The sequence below is a fragment of the Lupinus angustifolius genome, unplaced genomic scaffold, assembly GCF_001865875.1.
Source record: "Lupinus angustifolius cultivar Tanjil unplaced genomic scaffold, LupAngTanjil_v1.0 Scaffold_1_814, whole genome shotgun sequence".
Taxonomy (NCBI): Eukaryota; Viridiplantae; Streptophyta; class Magnoliopsida; order Fabales; family Fabaceae; genus Lupinus; species Lupinus angustifolius.
Genome location: NW_017716132.1, coordinates 228,836 through 254,032, shown reverse-complemented (window position 1 = coordinate 254,032; position 25,197 = coordinate 228,836). Strand labels below are relative to the sequence as shown.

The window sequence follows — 25,197 nt, the reverse complement described above, 5'->3', positions numbered from 1 at the left end:
GTAAAGTAATACACTTAGTTAGACAAAAAACATATAAGATATTTTAAGTTGATATTTATTTAAAAAAGCTCTCTAACTAAATAAGTGTAATAATATATTAGAGATGTAAAAAATAGTAAAATATAAGAGTTAACGTAAAAAATAGTAAAAATACATTTGACTGGTAAAAGATAGTAAATAAAAATCACATCACCCCATCAAATAAACCATTTTCCAAAGAAAAATTTGTTTTTAGGGTTTACCCTCAGTAAATTATTTTTAAAACTTATTATATCTTTAAATCTTCTAAATTAGATTCTTAAATACATTAAGCATAAGTTTTTTTTTTCTTCTGAAATTGTTGTTTGTTTATACCATTGCATAGTTATAAAAAGTATTATATGTTTCTTTTTCATTTGTAAAATAAGGATGTCCTCTAATCAATACCAGTAAAAACTAATCTCTTATAAGTGTAATAGGTTGTCTTTGACAATAAAGTTTTCGAAAGATCAAACTTCCTATGTGATATATGTTTTTTACCAATAAAATATTGATCTAGTGATATAAGAATTGAATTTTCAGATAGATGACAATATCAAATATTTGATTATTGAAAATAACAACCATCTCAAAAATAATTTATTAATAATCAATAGGTAAGAGAATATATTTGATTAATAACATTAAAAACTAATCTTATATGAGTATAATAGGTTGTCTTTTATAATAAAGTTTTCTAAAGATCAAACATCCTACCTGATATATAAGAAATCAAATAGAGGAAAATATCAAATATTTAATTATTAGTAACAATCATATTTCAACAAAATGATTAGTTATTTATCAATATATCACGTGAAAAAACATTTTAGGACTATCTACATATTCAATAATCCAAAATAGTTGTGCCCGCGAAAAAAACGGTCTCATTATGCAAAATCGTTAGAGCACTAGCTGGTTTCATGGAGAGAGAAAGAAAGGGTGGCAAAAAAATGTGATGGTAAGGAAGAAAAGAAACTTGAGAAGAGAAGAAAATTTCTCTCTCTCTTCTCTTCTTCTTCACCCTATCACCATCACGGCCACTTCAATCACGTTTCATTTGGTTCCCTCCCCAAAAGGGTGAGGCCAAAACCAATAATCACACAACACACAACACCAACCTTAACAAAACAAAACACATGTTTATGTTGTTTTTCCTTCATTATTGTAGCAGAAAAGGAGAACTATAACATTTATATATCTTGCTATTGATTCATTATTATTATTATTATGGGAGAAAATAGCATCAACCGTAACGTTCTCTCTCCCTCCTCTTCTGTGGCTGTTTCTATGGAATCTTCTGGTCAAAGAACAAGAAGGCTCTACCAAGTTTGGAAGGGAAACAATGTATAATACTTTATGTTCTGTTCTAAATTTTATATACCCTTTTTGCTATTGCTGATCAAAATCAAAATTTGTTGGTTTTTATTGAATGTGATTTTTTTGTATGCCCATTTTGCAATTTTGAAGTTGTTGGATGGACCAAGCATGGCGTGAGGTATTTGGTTGTTTATGGGGTTAAAATGCTTGAAATGGTGATTATATATTCCAAGTGAAGATATATATATATATATATATATATATATATATATATATATATATATATATATATATGTATATATATATATATATATATATATATATTAGTATATCAAGGATATCCCCTCATTCTTTATGGGTAAGGAAGTAATCTATTTTGGGGTGTGTGAGTGCCTCTTCTAACACATGTAGCTCACAGAAATCGAACATTAGACCTTTTAGTCATTTTGTGGATTCAACGAGACCTTACACTACTAGACCAACTCCTTGTTGGTAGTGAAGATATATATTTGTGGCCATAGTTTTTTCCCTTCAAAATTTAAAAATTGTGCTATGGAGCAATTTAGTCTATTTTTGGTCAGAATTTAGATGAAATGGGGTTTTCAGGAGATTTGGATTAGTAAAAGAAGTGCTATTTAGTGTTTGAGGAGGATAATTTGATGAAGATCTAGAGTCATGTCCATAATGTGTTCCTCCATAATGCTTGAACCAGTTTCAATGTTACAGTGCATGGAAAGAAGGAAGAAGTGTACTAAGCAGTGAATATTCATCTAGTGGAAGGAATGCTAAAAAGTTTAGTTTACTTGGGATATCAAGGACATTAGCACACTCTAAATGGCTAAAGCAAAGTAAAAAAATGGACTGTTAGAACTTGTACCTATTATTTTAATGCTTAGAAGAAAATGATATTTTAATATCTCTTATAGATGAAGAAAATTAGGTATGAAGGTTGCATATGATGTTAGTAGGAGTTTTCCTAACATTTGGGATTGGTAGACAATCCTCTCTTCCAAACAATGGAGCAGAGGGATATCATGTATGTGCAATGCATGAGGTGGCATTATGTCTATCATTAGAATGTAACTTGATGCTGTTTTCTTTAGAATTTTATGTACTCTTAAAAACAATTCACATATGTAGAGTTTCCATCTCACATTTATGGCAGAACTCTTGAACCATTGAGAAGGTTGTATTGTTACTTTCCTGGAAATGTGAAGTTTTAAGTAGGTAGCTTAACACAGATGATAAAAGATTAGATTAGATATATGTAGTGATATGAGATTTATAGTCGAAGATATACATAACTTCCCATTTGAGTAGTTGAATACACCAAAGATTACTTCAATGGTCGAATTTCTTCTTTGTGTATTAGTTTTATGGACCATACTGTTATTTGGGCCTAAGAAAAAGGAATTAGAGAACTAAAGTAAACAAAGATTGAGAAAGAGTTGATGTGAGATTGCTATCTATTTGTCTCTTCCATTCATCACCTTAATAGTACATTTATCTCTGAAGTGTGAATACTTCAATGAGCTATTACATAAACTAATTTCTGATAAAACTTGTTTCTTTTTCATGTCAGAAATTTCTATGTGGTGGAAGATTAGTCTTTGGTCAGGATGCATCATCTCTATTTTTAACGACGCTCCTAATTGGAGGTCCTGCAATAACATTCTGCATAAGAATGCTATTAAAAATTGAAGAGCATGATCCTCTCTTTAACCAATGTGTATTGATTGGAGGAGCAGTTCTCACATCTTTGGTTTGTAAAAATATAAGGTTTCCTTATCTATAATAACTACTTAGCCTGCTCATGATATTTGAGAATTAACTGTTTCACCGGTTTACGCAGAGTTTTATTTTTCTCTTCATGACATCTGGTAGAGATCCCGGAATTGTCCCAAGGAATTCACAACCTCCTGAATCAGAAGAATCACTCAATGTTAATACACCATCTATGGAGTGGGTAAACAATAAGACCCCTAACATGAAATTGCCTAGAATGAAGGATGTGATGGTAAATGGCCATACCGTGAAGGTGAAGTTCTGTGATACTTGCTTGCTCTATCGTCCGCCGCGTGCTTCACATTGCTCTATCTGCAATAACTGTGTGCAGAAGTTTGATCATCATTGCCCTTGGGTTGGTCAATGTATTGGAGCAGTAAGTTGTACAAACCATCTTCAATTTTCATACAACTAAACAAAACTTCTCATATCTATATAGGAATATCAGTGTGTTTTCTTTCGCTTTATTAGAGACTTCTTTCCGACAACTTTATTTATTCTCTGTTCATACTATGCTAATTTCGGAAAGATAAGTAAGTTTCTGATATAGCTAGCTTGCTGAGTTTTTCCACCCATTGATTTCTATTTCTCTCTTCTTTGTTTTCATAGTCCACTATCCTTTTCTTTCTTCACCTTACTTCAGCAGAATATCTAACAATGTTCTTACTCCTCGTGTTTTTGCAGCGTAACTATCCATTCTTCATATTATTCATATCATCATCAACCTTGTTGTGTATATATGTGTTCGCGTTTTCTTGGGTTAACCTTCTTCGCCATAACGGTAGATTGTGGTCCAGCATGTCACACGATATCGTATCTGTCGCTCTCATTGTATATTGCTTTATTGCAATTTGGTTTGTTGGTGGACTAACAGTTTTCCATCTTTATTTGATTTCCACCAATCAGGTATTCTCATTCTCTTTCTAATGTTCTAAATATATATTTTTGCTACAATATAAGCTATGCTGGAAATTTACAATTGCAATATTTGTGGATTTATTTCTTCCTTAATGCATGTCTGTGATTTTAGTTATCATTGTTAGGAAGTATAGAATTGATAATTAGTTCTAACTAACAATTTCGCAATGGTGGGAGAGAGCTACAAAATCATAAGTTTTTGAGGAAATGGAGACAAAACCCTCGAATAAGCTGTGAAGGTATAGAAGATGAAGCTAGAGATGAACCTAATACGTGAAAATTTCTTATTCATTTACTAAGTTTCTGGTATCTTTAGTGTTAGTGTATATATGTGCCTTTAAATTTGACTCATATATAGGTTCCTTACTGTGTAAAGCACCTCATTTTCTATAACTATTGTACTCACCTTTTATTGGATTTCCCTTTTCTTTTAGACAACTTATGAGAATTTCCGGTACCGCTATGATAAGAAGGAAAATCCATACACGAAGGGAATAATGGTCAACTTTAAAGAACTTTCATGTTCCAAGATCCCTAGTCCATTGATCAATTTCAGATCATTGGTTACAGAGGAGGAGGATGTCCAAGATGGATCCTTTACTTCAGATATTGAAAACGGTTTTATAAACCCGAAACATAAATTTGACATGGACATGGGGACAATGTATGGCAAGGATGGTAAGCGAGTTACGAGTATTTTACACGATTTGGATTATAACGGCATCGATGATCATCTGAAAAAGAAGGCAGGATCAAAAGAAGCTGGATTTGAAATTTTCGCTAATGCTGATCAAGATCATAAGTTAACCCAATGGAAATCGAAAACTGGAATCAATAGTCCTCTAGATGAGAGGAAGCAATAGCTCCTGTTAACATTGCTGATTCTTCATAGACAAAGGTAACATTTTGTGTTTGCTTTAGTCTCTATGTACATATAAAAATACTCTACAATATAAACATCATAATATAAGTTATGCATAATTCTCCTAATTTATTCAATGATCAAGATTTTGTAAAGTAATCTACATATCCGCCTCATGGTTGGGTTGTTGAAATACAAGAAAGAAGCAAATGAGAGATTTGCAAGATTGAGGACTTTTTTTATCCAAATAGTGTGACACCTTCTATTACACTTTAATCTTCCAAGATAAAAGGCAAAAATCAGGTCCCTAATCAGATTAGATTAGTTTATATTGTTTGGTGCTCAAAAGTTGACGTGCATGACCGAGTACGTACGGTGTTAGTTGTTACTAATGTTACTGAAATTTATATATTTGACAGATTCCGTGACTTTGACAAATCTGATATATTAGATGAAAATCGAATGTTTAGATTTCAGTCTCAACAAATCATAGTCAAAACACATTTTGATATCTAAACCGTTCCATTTTAATTCAATAACTCGGGTTTCAGAAGTCATTGAATCTATATCCATTGCCCAAACTATGTCTAGGATTACTTAACAATGTCTCAACTTCTTTGGTGCAGATACATTTGGGCATATCCTGAAAAGAAATACTTGTAGACATTGGATTTAAGGTTAGAATGCTATCTTGCTGATGAATGAAGTGGTATGAAAAGCTTAGTGACATGATTTGATAATGGAAAGTTGTAAAATGGAATGATGTCTCAGTGGAATTCAGATATTCTTGTTACTCAAAATGGAGAAAAATGTTTGACTAGTTATAGAAATTGGCACAAATTCACATTACAGTGCAGAACATACAAAAGAATTAAGGAGCTATATTAATGTACGGTGGATAATGTGGTTTTCATGTTCTTTGTATTCTTTCTTAGCTTAGTGTGGATTGTAGATTTTCTATAGTCTGCAATTCACGCTGTGCTATTATTGTTTGTTTGGTAAAATTCCTTATACTGCATGCTTGCTCGTTTAATATTAGTGACATGGGGATATGAGCCAATTGAAAGAATCGTATAAGTGGAGTTGACGCTATATCTTGAACCAAAACATTATGATAACAGATCTATAGATTCATCTACTTATATGGGAAGAATGAGAATTTAATAAATAAAAGTTGAAATTTATAGGAAGAAGACAAAAAAAGTACAAATCTAATATATCATTTGGTTTATTACATATGTGGTACACCTTTTAAATTAGTTACTAAAATAGTATACTTTTTGGAAAATCGGAATCAAGGTTGACATTTCGTGCTAAACTCGACAACTCGAGTTTCATATTTTTTTCCACCACAAGTCAAACTCGATAACATTGTGTAGTTATCATTTTAATGTAACTCTAATGTAAATCAACAATCTCATCTCATTGTATAGTTTAATATTTTTCTTCCCAATCGGGCTATATATAGATTTCAATTTTTATAATATTTAAGCAAATTGGCAATATGATTGTCGAGTTTAGTGTATTTCTTTTTCATAACTTTTTGATGTATGGCTTAGGACTCATTGTCAAACTCAACTCAGTTATTTAATCTACCGTTCTTGCAGTTGATTGATTTTCCCATTTTTGAAAACATTTTTCTGTTCAATTAATTGCACAACCACTTCTTGATTTATTCAGTTATCTATTTATCAAGTTTTGGTGAAATTATTCCACCTACCAGTATTTTTCTCAATATGTCTTTTTGGAAAATTGTAGTTATTTATTAATCAACTAGTAAGTTACCTGTGCATTTGTACGAGACATTAATTTTTTATAACATACATGTTACTCGTATACTTCACATGAGAGTGATGAAGAGATTTGAAAGCATGATGTTAACATATATTATAGAGAGAAAAAACATAAGAATTAAATGGCCTAAACATTTAGATTACATATATTGATTAAAAATAGAATTAAAGGGCCTAAACATTTAGAAAACATAAGAATTTGATGGTAATGTTAGATAATTAAAAAGCAAACATAACAAATCAGAAGCAAAATAGTGAAAAGCAATGAGAAAATTATAGAAGCTCTTTAGACAACAAAACTTTTAAAATGCAAGAAGCAAATCATAGGTATGAGTAACAAAACTTTTGAACATTGAGATGTATTCTTTACACGATCACATGTATACTGCAAGGCTAATCATTGAAGAGTATGAAAAAATATTAAATGACTTCTTAGTATTGATAAATAATATATGTATTACTTTGAAACCTTCTTAAAAGATTGTGTAAATTCTCAATGGTGAAAATGAAAATATTGAATGCAATAGAAAGTAGCATTAAATGGAAAATAAAAAAAAATCCTAGTTGTGTACCCAAATAGAAAAGTAAATAAAAAATGTTATTACATATGCAACAATTAATTGAACATATAATCAGCGAAGAGTCTTATGTAAAAATTTAAACTATAAATAAAATCTTTAAATTGGAACAATAATAATTTAAATCAATAATGATTTAATTCAAAATGATAATTAAATCACTGAATATTTTAATTTTTTATCTTTGGGAACTGGAAAATTGGTAAAGAAAAACGTTTTACATATGAAAATAAGTAATTAACTAAATGTTAATCAATTTATAATCTATATATTTGGTTGACTAATAGATACAATAAAAACTTATGTTGTTCATTGTTAATATTGTTTTTTAAGATATGTTCCGTAAGTATTACTATTTAATATTGCAATAGTAATATGTCAATATTATAATCAAATCTAAACTCTAAAAAATATATACATAATGAGCATTACTTAAATTAAGGAATAGAAAATATTTAAAAGAAATATAAATCAAATATGTATCACAATACATACAACTTTATATATCTTATGATTGTTTTTAATATAATGAATGTAGAAGAATCAATTTCATTATCACAATTAAATCAAATCAAAGATATGACTTTATTTTAAGCAAAAAATGTTATTTTTTTAATAAGGGTCAATAATATTATACATTTATATCTATAATGAGTCGTGTCTAAAATTAAGGAATCAGAAATAATTTTGATTGAAATTGTATTAGTATTTGAATTAGTCATTTTCCTAAGATTATTATTCTATTTTTGGTGGTTGATTTTACCTACATGAAAGAGATAGAAAAAGACATTGTTATTCTTTATATTATTCTGTATGAAGATGAAGGGCATGAGATCTTATAATGTATTGAGCAACACATCATTATCATATTAATTTAAAAATCAACAATAAATTTATAACTCATTATTATTTGACTATAAAATAAGATTAATTTCAAAAAATGTATTATTATTATTTGACTCTAAAATAACTACAAACAAATAAAATTCAGAAATTGTTACTACTCTTAATAACTACTAACAAATATAAATAAAATAGAAAATTATTATTATTCTTTTTAATTATATTTCTTATTGTTACTATTTGAATACTACAATAGTAATATTGCAATATCAATATAAATCCAAACTGTAAACAAAATATGTTCATAATGAGTTCTAACGTTAAGGAATACATATTTGTTATGATTTAAAAATATTACATATTACCTATTATATAATTAAATAATAAATTGTAATAAATTTATATTTATAATGAACATGATCTAAAATTAAGGAATCGGAAATAACTTTGATTGGAATTGTACTAATGTTTGAATTAGTCATTTTCCTAAGATTGCTATTCTATTTTAGTTGTAAAATATCAAATCATTTATTAGCTAAAAATATAGTTGATACTTTCAGAACTAATAAAGGAAAATTTAAAATCACAAACATATATATTAAAATTTATAAAAAAAATTTGTTACAACTGTACGGTTACAAATCTTTTTTTACAATTCAAATTTTATGAAAACATATTATTACATTGTTACAATTCAAATATTATAATGATTGTACTTTTATATTATATATCGTTATATAATGATTGTACTTTAATATTATATAATATAACAACTGCATATTAATGTTTCTTAATGTAATGACTGTATTGTAACTGTGTGTATGGAAGAAGTTAATTTGCTAAGCGTTTTATTAATTTTATATTAAATAAATTTTAAAGTAACATACATGACCAATAAATGTTGCATAATGTAGTGAAAAATTAATTAAATAAATTTTAAAATAACATACATACAATAAATGTTTCATAACGTAATGAAAATATTAATAAAGAAAATATTGATTATACGCTTATATCTACGGTTGCAGTTCCTTTTTTATAATTTGAATTTTATGAAAATATATTTTTACACAATATTAATTAAGCAAATTTGCACACGGTAATAGCATACCTTAAATGTCATAATTTTTCATCTTAGAAGTTTTGATTCAATTACAGTTGTGATCTTGAATCAATTTTCTAATGGATCAAATTGAAAGTCTTAAGTACAATATAATACAAACTAAATTATATAATAAAAAATATAATCTTAAATCAAAATACAAATCTTTATACATCACGAAATGACATTAAACACAGGAAAAATGATATTATCACAAAATGTATACTTTAAATTTAAAGTTATAGGTTGAGTTTATTTTGCTAAAATAATATCAAAATGACTATTAAAACAATTAGCCATTTCCTAATATTGTTATTCTATTTTAGGTGTAAAATATCAAATTATTTATTAGCTAAAAATATACCTGGTACTTTCAGAACTAATAGAAGAAAATTTAAAATTACAAAATATATATTAAAATTTATAAATTTGATGATTACAATTCTACGGTTACAATTCCTTTTTTATAATTTGAATTTTATGAAAATATAATATTACGTTGTTGCAATTCAAATATTATAATGATTGCACTTTAATATTATATAACATTATGTAATGATTGAGCAATAAATGTTTCATAATATAGTGAAAATATTAATTAAGCAAATTTGCACACGGCATAAAATCTCTCTCATCAAATAAATGCAAATAATAACTTACCTTAAATTGTATAATTTCCCATCTTAGAAGATTTGATTCAATTATAATTGTGATCTTGAATCAATTTTCTAATTGATCAAATTGAAAGTCTTAAGTACAATATAATACAAACTATACTATATAATAAAAAAATATAATCTTAAATCAAAATATAAATCTTTATACATCACAAAATGACTTTAAACACGGGCAAAGTGATATTATCACAAAATGTATACTTTAAATTTAAAGTTATAGGTTGATTTTATTTTGCTAAAATAATATTAAAATGACTATTAAAACACATACAATTTCTTGCTCTAGTTTAGATAAGACAACATAAAATACATTCTCTAGTTTTTAGTTTTTAAACAATTATTTATTTACAAATTGAAAGGAAAATAATCAAAATACCAAATTGTCACAGGCTATTATCTTTTTTCTTCCTCTATATGTATCATCTATCGTTGTCAACACCATTTTCAACAATTATATTACAACCTGGTAAAGACAATCCATATACTCTTTGTTAAAATAATGATTACTTTTAGTAGAAAATTCTATAAACAAAATATTAGATATGCAAATGTATAGAAAACTAACCTTCTACAATGCTTCAAGGGTGAACCAACAATAAGAGACATCAAAGATGAAATGAAATGAAATGGAAGAAGAATAAGAACCAATAAGATAAAAAATTATATTACAACCTGATATAGACAATCCATATGCCATTTTCAACAATTATATTACAACCTGGTAAAGACAATCCATATGTTCTTTGTTAAAATAATGATTACTTTTAGTAGAAAATTCTACAAACAAAATATTATATACATAAATATATAGAAAACTAAGAAGATAAAAAATTGGTGGAAGATAAGAAATGTGATGAAATGAGTGAGTAAAAAGTAGAGAGATGATTCTATGCTTTAGAATAAAATATGAGAGATATGGAAGAATAGAAAAAAGTGTGAGAGAATGTTAAATTGAAACAAATAGTAAAGACAATTTTTCATCTTATATGTGAGGTGAGGTTGCACAATAAGAGGTAGAAAACTTTTTAGAGGAAAATTTTACATAAGGTATTGACATGTGTCACTTGCTAATGTGGCAAGAGTTGGTATTGACATGTGTCTGTTGCTAATGTGGCAAGAGTTTTTTTTGTTAAGTAGTAAATAGATTATAGAATTATTCATATTAATATTTTATCTAACTATTCTTTTTATAATCACACGCAAAAAATTTCTCATTGTTGTATTTTTAAGTTAAGCTTCTTTTACATGATCGTGGGATTTAAATTTTCATTGTCTTTTGCTAGGAAAAGCTAAGTCTTACTTCAAAAAATCTATGTATGCATAAGATATATGTGACAGTTTGAAGTGTAATTGTTTTGATAGTATTATATGGAGTATATATATCGTTTCATGTAACTGTTTTTGTTTAATTAAGTTAGATTCTTGTAGGAGGGAAATTTTGTCTTAAAAACTATATATAGATGGGAAAATTACCCAAACCTTTTATAAGATTGCACAACATAAATAAAAAAAATATATTTGTAATTAATAATATATTAAGTAAGAAAATAGGTAATTGTTATTCCAATTCATTATCTCTAAGATGAAATAAGTAAGAAAATAAATACACGAGTTTAATTTTAATGCACTTTTCAATCATGCATTGTGATTTTAAGAATAATTGAGGTGAAAGTCAAAAACATTTCAATGGTAAATGAGTAATAATATAAAACTAGATGGTACAGTAAGAATTGGTTTTTCGTAGCAAAAGACAATGAAAAGTTGAGTTTTGTAAGAAATGTCAATTACAAAACTGAGCTGAGTTTGACATTGAGTCCATGCATCAAAAAGTTGTGAAAAATAAATATTGTCAATTATATTGTCAATTTACTTAAAAATTATAAAAATTGAAAATCTACACACAGGATACCGATTTTGGAGTGACTAAGAAAAAATATTAAACTTACAGTGATATTGCCGAGTTATATTAAAATAATAACTGAGCAATGTTGTTGCTGAGTTTGACTTGTGGTGGAAAATAAATATGAAACTTGATAACTTGATGCAGATTTTCCAAAAAATACACAATTATGATAATTAATTTAAAATGTGCATTAAAACTGTAATATTTTATTCAAAATGAATTAAGTACATAATTTTGCTCCCTTTTCACTGTAATAATATCTCTACAAGTTGCATTTTAAAACTATAGATTAATATGTACCTGGATAATATATAAACAACATAGAAAATTACTTCAAATCATACCTAATAATATATGAGAAAAAAATGTATATACTAATAATATAAGAGATTTTTAATGTATAAAAGTAATACAATGAATGATTAACAATATAATGATTTTATATAAATCTTTATACCGACAATACATAAATATTATACTCATAAAATATTCCCATCTAAAAGGTGTCCAAAAATTAGCCATGACTAATCAAAAAGCATAAAATATCATGCAAGTATTGTAGAGATAACACCAGACACACTAAAAAAAATAACATGTTAGAAATTCATAATTTCTAATTAAGGTGGGCCTCATATATTTAATACAATTATATCAGCTATTTGTTTTGGGTTACGAAACAAGTGATCTAATTACTGACAACCTATAAGACTTTTGAAACTGGATATGAGCTTAATGAGTGGATACCTAAACGGTTGACCTATATGGGATAATGAGAACCATGTAAGTTAGCATATAAGGAATGGTTATGGTCTCCAATATACCAAATCACAAATAGTTTTCACCTCTCCCCATCAGAGAGAAAACGAAGGTCCCAAAAAGATGTTGTTAAGGCAAACCTATGTCAGGAAAATCACAATACACTAAACTCAACAATTAAGGATATGGTGAGAAGTAGGTCCCCAATACACCAAATCATAATAAACTTTGTCAGGCAAACCTAGCATTAAGGGTGTTGTTGAACGATTACACTGAACTCTTAAGGATATGGTGGTAAGTATGATTAGTCATTCTTCCTTGTCAGAGTCTCTTGGGGGAGAGCTTTGAAGATCACAATTTACATCCTTAATAAGGTGTCAAGTAAAACAGTTAACAAAACCCCATATGAGTTTTGGAGTAATAAAAGACCAAGCTTAAAACAGTTTCACATTTGAGGTTTTCCAGCTGAGGCATGACCTTATAGGCCGCATGAAAGGAAACTGGACTCAAGAACTGTTAGCTGTTATTTTGTTGGCTATGTTGAACGCTCTCATGGCTATAAAATTTATAATCTCACTTCAAGACTTTTTTGAGACGGGAAATGCAAGATTTTTTGAGGAAGTTTATTTTAGGAGGAAGAGAACATACAAAATGTTGTCTTTGAGGAAGAACCTATCCCTAATGGCGAACAAATTCTTGTGCCTATTACCATTCAAGGAACAACTTCGGTAATAGAAGTTATGTTCAGAATATTGTTCCTGACAATATTTTTGAACAAGACAACAATGAGATTCTCCCTCAATTACCTATAGAACAAATTCAACAACCTCAAGAAGTAGAGGTGTCATTAAGGAAATCTACTAGAGAGAGGAGAAGGACAATTCTTGATGATTATATTGTATTTCTTTAAGAACATGAAGATGACATCAGGTTAACAGAGGATGATCCATTGAACTTTTGTCAAGTCATGAAAAGTTCTAACTCTCAAAAGTTGATTGATGTCATTAAGGATGAGATGAAATCTATGCATGATAATGACGTTTGCGATCTTGTCGAATTACTTAAAGGTGCGAAACATGTTTGTTGCAAATGGATATTTGTAACCAAGAGGGATTCGAATGGTAATGTTGACAGATATAAAGCTTGTCTAGTTGCTAAAGGCTACACTCAGAATGAAGATATTGATTATAAAGAAACCTTCTCTCTAGTATCTTTGAAGGATTCTTTTAGAATAATATTGGCACTAGTAGCTCATTTTGATTTAGAGCTGCATCAGATGGATGTTAAGACTGTGTTTCTAAATGGTGACATTAAAGAAATGATCTATATGGTGCAACCAGAAAATTTTGTCTTAATTGACTCAAAGTCTATGGTATGCAAATTAAAGTAATCCATCTATGACCTTAAATAAGCTTCTCGTTAATGAAATCACAAATAAAGTTGATGACTGCGCGTACCACAAGTTCAGTGGGAAAATTTATATTCATGGTATTATATGTCGATGATAAACTGCTTGCGAGCAGTGATATGAGACTATTGCATGAGACCAAGAGATTTCTAACGAAGAATTTCGAAATGAAAGATCTTGATGAAACTTTTTTTGTATTAGATATTCAGATATTGAGAGATCACTCTCAAGGTATCCTAAGGTTGTCACAAGAAAGCTATATAGATAAAGTCCTAGATAGATTTGGCATGAAAGACAGTAAACCAGGAGATACCCCTATAGCTAAGGGAGACAAGTTCAGTCTCGAACAGTGTCCCAAAAATGACCTTGAAAGATCCGAGATGCAAAAGATTTCTTATGCATCTGTAGTAGGAAGTCTAATGTATGCTCAAGTTTGTACATGTCCCGACATAACGTTTGTTGTGAGAGTTTTGAAAAGGTATTTGAGCAATTCTGAAATGCATCACTGAAAGACAATCAAACATGTTATACATTACTTAAAGAGAACAAAAGATTTCATGTTCACTTATCAGATGTTTGAGAATTTAGAGATCGTTAGGTACTCTCACTCCGATTTTTGGGTGTCTAGACAATAGACACTCCACCTCTGGATATGTGTTTATATTGGCTGAAGGTGCTATCTCTTGGAAGTCTGCTAAACAGACGCGCATAGCTCCTTCAATCATGGTTGCGGATTTCATGGTTTGTTTTGAAACATCAGACCATTGCATATGGTTGTGGAAATTTTGTCACTGGTTTACGTGTGGTTGATGGTACTAAAAGACCACTGAGAATTTTTTGTGATAGTAAGTCTGCAGTTCTTTACTCCAACAATAATAAGAATTCTACAAAACAAATTTTATTGACATCAAATTTTTGGTTTTTAAAGAAAGTGTTCAAAATTGACAAATTTCCATAGAACATATAGAGACAAATTTTATGCTAGCTGATCCACGGACTAAGGGTTTGGTACCTAAAGTTTTTCATGAGCATATTGCTCATATGAGTATTGCTCTTAGGATACCTTAGTTTAGTGAGAGTCTATATGTTTTATGATTTATTTTGGACGTCATATATAGTTTTATGCATAATAAAGTTGATGGTTTATTGTTCAATTTTGAACTTGTGTATTGTAACTATTGTGTTGCAATTAAAATTTTTGGATTGATATCACTAAATAATAAAGAAGGACCAGTTGGAAATAGATATGTTTGAGATCACATTGCATGAAATTTCAATGTCACTCATCCATATTTGATCTATGTCATTAAGTATATTAATATGGTGATCATCGTAGTCGAGTCACGTTTGAATGTGATGAAGGCCGCAGTGGTTCCATAGTTGATTATCATGATTCTCACACATATATAAAACAAAGTTAGACTAAAAAGCCACATCATGATGTGGCTTTTTGGTCTAGTCATGATGTGGCTTTTTATTCAAGATGATATTCATTTGTGTTCCATCCTGGTCCAAAAAGCCACATCATGGCTAGACTAAAAAGTTAGATGTCGACTTAGAACTAGGTAATATGAGTCCCTCGGACATCCTTAGATCTTATCCGGTCAACCGGACAATTCAGAGAAGTACGTTATTGACATGCTCAAATCCAAATGACAATACAATGGACCACCACTTCTATCATCCATCTCGCGTGCCGCCTGCATAGGACAACCATGCCACTTGAATAGCGCAAACCTCTACCACAAGCCGCATGCACCTACCCACTTTCTGTCAAACGACTAAGACATGCCTAGAATACGACTATTATACCTATAGAAAACTATAAGTCAACTATCCACAAAGTACAGACCTGTCAGACCCGTCCAATAGGGTAAAACAACCCCTACTTGTTTGGGACAAGCCTAACAAGACAAGATGCTCGGTCATGCCAACAACATCTACCAGAAAATACTTCATGCATATCTTCATTTACTCTTACATATTATTCTCTCTACTCTCATATCTCTCACATATTGTGTATCGACAAACCATTTCAGATACCTTTCAATGCGCTCCCAAATTAATCTCAGGTGACATCCACAAAAAAACTTTGACTGACTCTCCTACACAACCCAATTATTAGCATACCAAAGAATAATTTGAAAGTTAGTTAAGCTACAATATCAAACACTTTGAAGTGATCATCAAATCAGTACCCTTCAACTAATTTAGAAAAAAATGAGGGTATACCAAATGATACAAACCAACAACATTTGTTGAAGTGGAGAAGTTTGTTTATAAGTGATTTTTCCATGACCAACATCATTTAAATATAGTTGGAGAACTAATTTTATTGAAGGCAAGAGAGATGATGAAACTTTTATACCCTCCACAACCTTTTGAGTACCACATTTCTCAAGGTTAGCATGTAAAATTCAAACTAAGATGTGGTGCCAAGTCATTTTATCCTTTTGGAAAGGAATAAAGATCATATATCTCAACATTCTATCACAAACCTTATCTTCACCAATCAAATTTAGCTACATATTTTATTATTATTTTAACAATGTAAAAATATAGCATTATCCTTTTATCTTCCTCATTTAATGCTATATCATAACAACTTCACAACTTTAACATCTAATGTCACCAAACTACTTCCATATACCTAAAAAACAACTTACCAAATAACTATTATTTTAATACTAAAAATACTTAAGATAGAGGTAATGATAAATGCAATGAAATGGAAATGACCTTCCAAGTTAGAACTAGAAGTAGAAACTAAAAAAATGTAACCTCTTTAAAATTGTTCATTTTGCTCCAATGACAATTAAAACTTACAAGTTACAACCACAATTATTATTTTTTCACAAAACTAAAAGCAAGGGAAAAAGGGTAGGTATTGTAATTATTCAAGTATGTTAATTATTTTAGTATTAAAATAATAATGATGTGATTTGTTGTTTTGAAGTTATGTGGGATTGGCTTTGTATTAGAGGCTGAAAATGATGTTATTTTTTAAATCGTTATAATAATAATAAAATGATGTGGCTAAATATGATAGATGAAAACATACTTTGGGATGAAATATTGGGATAAGTGATTATAGTTCTTTGGAGAGTGGCATAGTTGACAGCTACCATAACACCTATATTTTTTTTATTGATATTAGATTAATGATGTGTAGTTCATAAATTCATTTCAATGATCTAATCAAGAATATTTTGGGTAAAAGTTTTAGGTTTATGCCTTTAAAGATGATTTCAATGTTTTATGAGTTTAAATTACATTTTAGAAGTTTAAGGGGGAAATCCATATCATTTTGGTTGAGCAAAATGTTCTTACATTAGACATAAGAACATATCTCTAACTTTAACTACTTGAAATAATAATTAACAAGATACATAAGTAAACGTTGTTCTACTTTTTTTTAAGGAAAATTCATTTTGACTTTAAAGATTACCACCCTTTTTATGAATATATTGTATGAATATATAGAAAAATATAGCAAAATCATTTTGATATTTGGTGTCAAATCTAAATAAATCAATTTTCCGAATATTCATTCACGTTTTGGCTATTTGTTAAATGTGTCTTTCTACTTGATTGGTAAACGAATGATTTCTATGCCTATCTTCAAACAATTAAATGAGAACATTACCCAATAGTGTTTTCTACAAATATATATATATTAAAACTCGATTTTCATACTTAAATGTCCCTTTCCACTAACACCAACCATGTGATTTTTTATGCATAAAAAACCATGTGATTTTTTTCTTAAGTAAGATGATAAGTTATATTTGTTCCACTTTTCAAAAATTAGTGTATGCATGTCTTGAAAAATAAATAATATTTTTATTATATAAAAATTAGAATGTTGATAGACATTCTCATATTGTCGACTCACATTTTTTTAAAGATTAAATATACAACCTTTTATGTGTAAAACATGTGCATCACATATTAGAGGATAACACTATACCTTAATGAGACATAAAGATTAATAGTTAATTATATGAAAGTTTGCTTTTATTAAAATGAAATGAGTTTTTGTCCCCATTCTATAAAGAGTATAATATTGATACAATGATAGTATAAAAAATTATGCACAATCAGTACATCATCCACCCTTCATTTGAATTACTTTTTCTGAAAAGTCAACATAATTGAAAATGAATGTTATATAATGAAGTGACAGTGTAAAAACTCATATACTATCAATGTATTCATCTTTTTCTCTTCTACAAAACAATATAACATTCACATTTTAAAAAATTATAATTCATGTCATGTGTGCAATCAATCCAATTTCTCTCATGCAACTGAAACATAAATTCATTGTCAAAAAATTTGGATATAGAGAACAATAAATTTAAGATATAAAAATTACTTCTGTTAAATTATATAAATGCCAAATAATAATGTTTTAACTTCGTGTATTAATATATATATTGATAAAAAGAAGGAAAAAAAAAAAGAGAAAGAAAAAAACTGAAACAAGTAAGGATGACATAACTGAGGACATTACGGGCGTAAAAGCCGCGAACAATTGGAAGATCCATCTCAGAAGCCCCAAAGATGTCACCACTCTGGATTCGAAGCAGAAACGAAGACAGAGAGAGAGAGAGAAAGAAGAAAAAACATAGAGAGAACATGGAGAGAGAAATACAATATTGAGAATAATTTCGAAAATTTTGAGGAATTGATTAAGGGAAAGGGACATTAAGATTCTCATCTTACAATGATCCCTTCAGACAAATAAGTTTTCTTGATTAGTTTTTGTGTTGTTAGAGCTTGATTCTTCTATATTCTCCAACAACAACAAAAAACATATTTTTTCTCTCCCTCTCTCTCTATTTTATCTCTCTTTCTCTCTCTCATCTGCATTGAAGAAACCCCAGAAGGAAATTTCAGATTTTTAAGAGGATTTTGGGTTCAAATTCTTCCGGGGTTGATATCATTGGGGTATGGGTTTTGTGAATAGGAGAGGATAATTTTGGTGACACCTGTGGTGCTGTTAGTGCTGCCATGGTTGGGGACAGAAATTTGCATATGGGGTCTTCTTCTTCTTGTGGTGGTGCCGTGGCCCATAACGTGAAACGAAGAAGGCTCTATCAAGTGTGGAAGGGAGACAATGTGAGTTTTTTCTTCTCTTTTAGTTGTTTTAAACATAGTCACCTGATACATGGTTCTGCTAGGTACGGCCGCGGATACCTACTATGCATTATATTACCCTATCAAATACCTGTGTACGACAGAACTAATAGTGGGTTTGATTGTCATCATGAGTCACAATTGAGTTTTACTTATAATGGGGTTTACATGTTTGGTCTGAATTTAATCTCACTTTGAGCTCTCTATGAGTTGCTCCTCTTTGATTAACAGAGTTGTTTAATAGGTACATTTTGTGGCTAATGGTTAATTCGTTAACGATTAACCCTTCATTATATGTGATTGATAATGAATTTATACATTACTAACTAGATGTAATGATGGTGTAGAAAAGTAGTCTGAGATAATAGTTTTTGTTCTTATAATGAGGATTAAATATTTTGTCAGAAATTAATCTCAGTTTGAACTGTTTGTGATTTCTGTTGTACTGAAAAATGTGATCTTTAGGGCCCCATTTCTCTTAATATGTTGAGTTTACATCTGTTGTTTTCAGGGTAAGGTTATTCTTGCATGACAACTGTTCTTTCCCTTATTCCCATTCTCCTGTAGTTTTGATTTGTTAATCCACAATGATTTTATAGTGTAAAGCGGTTTAGTTTATATTAGGGCTGGAAATGAGTCAAGTCGAACTTGGTTTAGCTCAGCTCGACTAGTTAAGAATTGGCTTTAGTCGAGCTTCGAGTCGAGTTCAATGCTGAACTATTTTTTCATCTCAAGTTCGCTCAATCGGCATAAATTTAGGCCGCTCATCAGCATAAATTTTGAAGGCCTAAAATGTGTTAGTGGATTATATATATACAAACAGACAACTTAGGTCACTCCCATGTATATATATATATATATATATGACTTAGACAAATCTTTTTTGTCGATAACCTCAGACCAATCAATCGAATATTGATTAATACATAATCGATCGAACACTACTTGAAAACGACTATTCTGCTCAGAAATGAAATGATCTATTTTATGGTTATGCCAGCGATGATAGGTGGATCTGGTAATTGGTCTGTTCCGATTCTGATAGGTGCACCTGACATGGCATTTCAACACATCGCCCTTATCCCGCTCTTTATTCCCTTTACTCGTCGTAAAAAGAGCTTTGAAGAAGAGATGGCATCTATAATATCCCTATAGGCTTTGCTTCGATGGGTCCCATATTCCAATTCTTCATGCATTTCAAGGGACTTCCTATAAGAAAGAAGTTCACCCTTGGCGTAGAACAGAAATCCCCTTATCTCATTGCGTTTTCTGGGATCACCAAGCTCATTTCGGGAAAAGCCGTCGAAGAGCAGGGCCTTCTCAATGGGGGGTTCAATTTTTAGCTCAAGTTCAATTGTTTTGGTTCATGAACCAAGTTTACCGAGCTAAATAATGAGTCGAGTTTCAAACAAATGTCGAGTTGGTTCAGTTCATTGCCAGCCCTAGTTTCTAGTGTCACTTCAGTTGGAAAATTTCATTTTAATAGCTAAATTTTTGCATGGTTGTCTTTAAGTTTGTAAATGTCTATCATCTGAAAGTATTTGTGGTATTTTATTGTGTTGAAATAATTCATATCTGTTATTGATGTATGATTAGATATACACAAACAATGATGAACATGTTATATTTTACTAATTATGCTTCTTCTTTTTCCATCTTTGCCTTCTTTCAGAAGTTTCTCTGTCATGGAAGGCTGGTTTTTGGTCCTGATGTATCTTCCCTTTTTCTTACGACATTCCTAATTGCTGGACCTGCAATTGCATTTTGTGTAAAGATATATCTTAAAATCAGGGATGGGAGTGATGATTTTAATTGGTATCCTGTATTGATTATCGGTTTAATTCTCACTGTATTGGTAAATATTCTTGACAGTTTGTCATTACAGTATAACCTTTTAGGTTTTAAAGAAACTAGTCTTCCCTTGCACTCTTTCCATCATTTACCTGCTAAGAGCCTACTTTCTTTCATTTACTTTTTTTTTTCAGTTAAAAAAGTAAAAGCTAATTTTTCTGTATGCGTAACGTTACACGCAGGGTTATCTAATGCATAAGTCACATATCATCGAGATAATATGATAGTATGAAAGTATATTATTTAAGATTGGAAAAGGAAAACTAATTTATCAAATTTATGTATCACTTTGTTTTCTGAACTACAATGTCAATTTACTACCTTGCATCAACTTTATTATTTGTAAGGAAAAACGGAATCTTTCTCCATCTTTTTAGTCATGACAAAATATCTAGATTTATCTTTTTCATTTTATTTTCTACTTATGGCTTATGATGGAAGCACCTTTCTTATTTTGAAAGTAAAAGCTGATATGTTTGACAACTCATGCGCAGGATTTAATATTCCTCCTCTTGACTTCTGGGAGAGATCCTGGAATTGTCCCAAGAAATTCAAGACCTCCTGAATTTGACGACGCATTTGATATAGCTACCCCTTCCATGGAGTGGATTAATGGTGTAACCCCTCATCTGAAACTACCTCGAACAAAAGATGTAATTGTTAATGGTTATGCGGTGAAAGTGAAGTTCTGTGATACATGCTTACTTTATCGCCCACCTCGTACTTCTCATTGTTCCATATGCAATAACTGTGTCCAGAAGTTTGATCATCATTGTCCCTGGGTCGGCCAGTGCATTGGAATGGTTAGTCCACTCTATCGCAAAAAAATAAGTTTCTAAACATTCAGGGATATAAAATTCCATTTTCTTATCCAATAACATTTTTTTTATGTCATGGGTTCAAATCCTGTAAACAACCTCTTCGGTCGTTGGGGTAAAGTTGCATTCATAATTACCATTTACTTAGTGACTGTGGTATTTTTCTGGACCCTGGAAGATAATTCATATTTATCAACCCGAGTTTTTACTAACATGAAGCAAGTTAGGTGTCAATTCGAACTGCATGCTGTGTCTTATTTCTTGGATGATTGCATCTATAGTTAATTTAGTTACTCTTAACACATATTCCATGCAAAAAACTAAAATTCCTATACTAGCTATTGCTGTAAGGCAGCAGCTTTCTCGGCTAATACTTTCTCCTTAGAGAAAACTACAAAGTAATTGGATTGCTCAAAGTAATACGATTGGAGAAATTGCAATAATGCTAAAACTAGTGAATCTATGAGAACTTCTAAAATAGAATGTTTAACTATAGATAATGATATAATTTTCCTAATAATACAACCAGGAAACCAGCATCAGAGTGAGGATAAAGTTGTCCTACTCTACTTGTTGAATTTTCTCAGTGACTGTATACGATTTTCTACGTGGTTGGGCTGATGCTGCGATTCATTAGTCAGGGACCACTTTGACGTTTAGTTTTGTAGGATCTATGATGATCATCTGTAGATAGGTCTTACCGCATTTAACTCACTCCAACCCTTTTGTTATAGTGAGGATGGGAGAAAGTAGAAGACCTAGTTTAAATGTGTCTTCTTCATAGAGATCCCTTAGGCTTGGCATAACTGGTCAGAAATATTTGAATCGAAAAAACGTTATATTTAATATGAATTGTTTGTTTTTCGTAGCACTACAATGTTAATTCGTTTACAATTTACAAGTACTAATGGTTGTCTTTCATGATAATTGCAGCGAAACTATCGATTCTTCTTCATGTTTATTTCAACATCAACCATTTTGTGCATATACGTTTTTGTGTTTTCTTGCATCAGTCTTGCCGAGAATGGTATTTTGAAGACAATGGCACATGATTTTATATCAGATTTTCTCGTAATATACTGCTTCATATCTGTCTGGTTTGTTGGTGGCCTCACAGCTTTCCATTTCTATCTCATTTGTTCAAACCAGGTGAGTAGTTTACTTCTCAAAACGTGAAGAAGTTTTAATTTGCTTTTTATTCTTGATTTATGCCACACATCCTTCAGATGTTTTTCTCTTGGTTTCTTCCTGTAGTATGACTTCAAATTAATCTTGGGTTCGTTTTTATTAACATACAAAATAAGTAAATTTCATATTCCATAAAAATTGATTAATTTTTAATAGATTATGGGGTAAATTAGAATCCACTTGTGTTTGGTTAAAATCAAAATATTCCATTTTTACTTGAAAGTACTTTTTTTTTGCTAAGCAAAGGCAAAGATATAATATATTAGCCAGAGAACAAGCAGAAAATAAATGAACATGACCGAACAATACAAGACCATGGGTCCAAAAATGAATTTGCGAAAATAAAAGACTTAGAACGAATTTGCGAAAATAAAAAACTTAGAACCCGAACTGGACAGAACCAGGACCATGATTAATGTTGATAATGAGAAACTACTCAGTATATTCTGATTCTATTGATAAAATTGATTAGTTTGAAATTCTGATTATTGGAAAAATCTTATTCAAACTTACGTCTATATCTCATAAGTGATTATTTTTTTTTAAATAAGTAATTTTATAGAAAATAATCCCATACAAATGCAATCGTTTTGCGGTTGACTTTACCGATTAACAAAATTATCTTGTTTAATGGATTGCTCATGTGCTAGATGCATAGATTTTAATGAGTGTTGAATGTTTCTCTGGCAACCCCATTTACTAAGAAGCTCAAAAAACTAACTTCTATGCTCAAACATTTTGAGTATCAAACAAGTAAAACTAACTGCAACATATAATTTAACAGGGCATAAAAGGAGAATGGAAATTGATTTTGGAACCAAAACCTAGAAGTTTCAGAATTTAAAACAATGTTTAAGTGGCTTGTAGGTTTTAGTAAAACTGTCATTATTTTCATATATTGTTTTGTTTAGATACTAAATTATTGTTTGTTAGTTCAAGCCTTCAAGCTAACTTATGCTTTTAACTTTCCTTGTCATGCAGACAACTTATGAGAACTTCCGATACCAATATGATAAGAAGCGGAACCCATACAATAAGGGAACACTGCAAAATATCGGAGAAGCATTTTGTTCCAGAATTCCAATGTCAAGGAATAATTTCTGATCATTTGTGGTGGAGGATGAACATATGACGGTCGAGTCTACGACTCCAACTATTATGGAAGGAATGTTGACTCCAAAGGAAAAAAGTGACATTGAAATGGGATCTATGTGTGCAGAAGCTGGTGGTATGCCAATTCCGGAACTTTTGAGACATTTTGATTTTGATAATTTTGAGCATGATATGAAGTATGAGGAGGGACAGCCTTCTTTTGATCCATTCTACAGTGTTGAGGATGATATAAAAGATTCGGCCCGAACTTCTGTTGCTACGGTTTTAAATTTCCATAGCATTACTAATGATGAAATGCAGGAGTCTTTTCAAAGCTCCTTTGCTGGAGCCAAAGTAAGGGAATCTGCCCAAAGGCCCAGTACTGATGGAACAAATGCAATTGAAGAAAACTGATGATAGGAATAGATCATCTTAAGCTACAATGCCAGCTTTTGCTTTTTATGGCATACAGGTTTTGTTCTCACACTTCATCTTTTTTCATCCTTAAATGTGCTAAAGTTTGATCATTAGCAGTGATAAGCGCTTATTCTGACTTAAATCTTGCTTAACATTGCTAAATGTTACACTCAAATCTGGTTTAAATACCCACATGCTGAACATGTAGAATGTACTGCAAATTGTTATGTACTCCCTCATTTCAGTCCTGGAAATATAATGTTGTGACAAAATGGGTCCTTGTAAAAAAACTAATTACGTCCTTAGAAGATTAAAAACAATATTAATTTGAAGGACTTAATTGATCATTAGAGGTGGAAATAGGCTAGGCTTAATCTATTGCCTGCCCTATTTAAAACACTGGCGTGACCTGTAAACATATTGAAAAACCTATTTTTCTATAAGGCATTTAAACATGCCAACAAATCTCCCTTTACATATGCAAACAAGTCTACTTTTGAACATACTTGTCTAATACCAACAATTAAATTACATTTTTGTATACTCTTTTATGTTCAGATTCCATATATAATAATTTTAGTTGTATTTAAATATAATATAAATATTAATATATGATATAATTAAATAGGTAGGTTTGTGAGACTTAATATGGTTTTTGGATTGCCTAAAGTCTAGCTTATTATGCCTGACTTATTTATGGAAAAGTCTAGTCTGACTTATCATAGG

At 30.2% G+C, this 25,197-nt stretch overlaps 1 protein-coding gene and 1 pseudogene across 1 annotated transcript; both read left to right on the top strand.

Moving 5' to 3' along the window:
* Positions 1-970: 970 nt before the first annotated feature.
* On the top strand, positions 971-5,945 carry LOC109337042 (probable protein S-acyltransferase 1). The gene is made up of 6 exons (XM_019573903.1): positions 971-1,365; positions 2,921-3,100; positions 3,191-3,499; positions 3,808-4,029; positions 4,476-4,939; positions 5,530-5,945. Exons 1-5 carry the CDS (start codon positions 1,249-1,251, stop codon positions 4,902-4,904), a joined length of 1,257 nt encoding a protein of 418 aa, XP_019429448.1. The 5' UTR covers positions 971-1,248; the 3' UTR covers positions 4,905-4,939; positions 5,530-5,945.
* A 12,498-nt stretch (positions 5,946-18,443) lies between these two features.
* LOC109337041 lies at positions 18,444-24,524 on the top strand (annotated as a pseudogene).
* The last annotated feature ends 673 nt before the right edge of the window (positions 24,525-25,197 follow it).

What these genes read in the sequence shown, in the direction of transcription:
- LOC109337042 (XM_019573903.1), top strand. Translation starts at nt 1,249, where the DNA reads ATGGGAGAAAATAGCATCAACCGTAACGTTCTCTCTCCCTCCTCTTCT. An exon ending in GAGCAGTTCTCACATCTTTG is followed by an intron (nt 3,101 to 3,190) that starts GTTTGTAAAAAT and finishes CGGTTTACGCAG; the next exon opens with AGTTTTATTTTTCTCTTCAT. An exon ending in ATTTGATTTCCACCAATCAG is followed by an intron (nt 4,030 to 4,475) that starts GTATTCTCATTC and finishes CTTTTCTTTTAG; the next exon opens with ACAACTTATGAGAATTTCCG.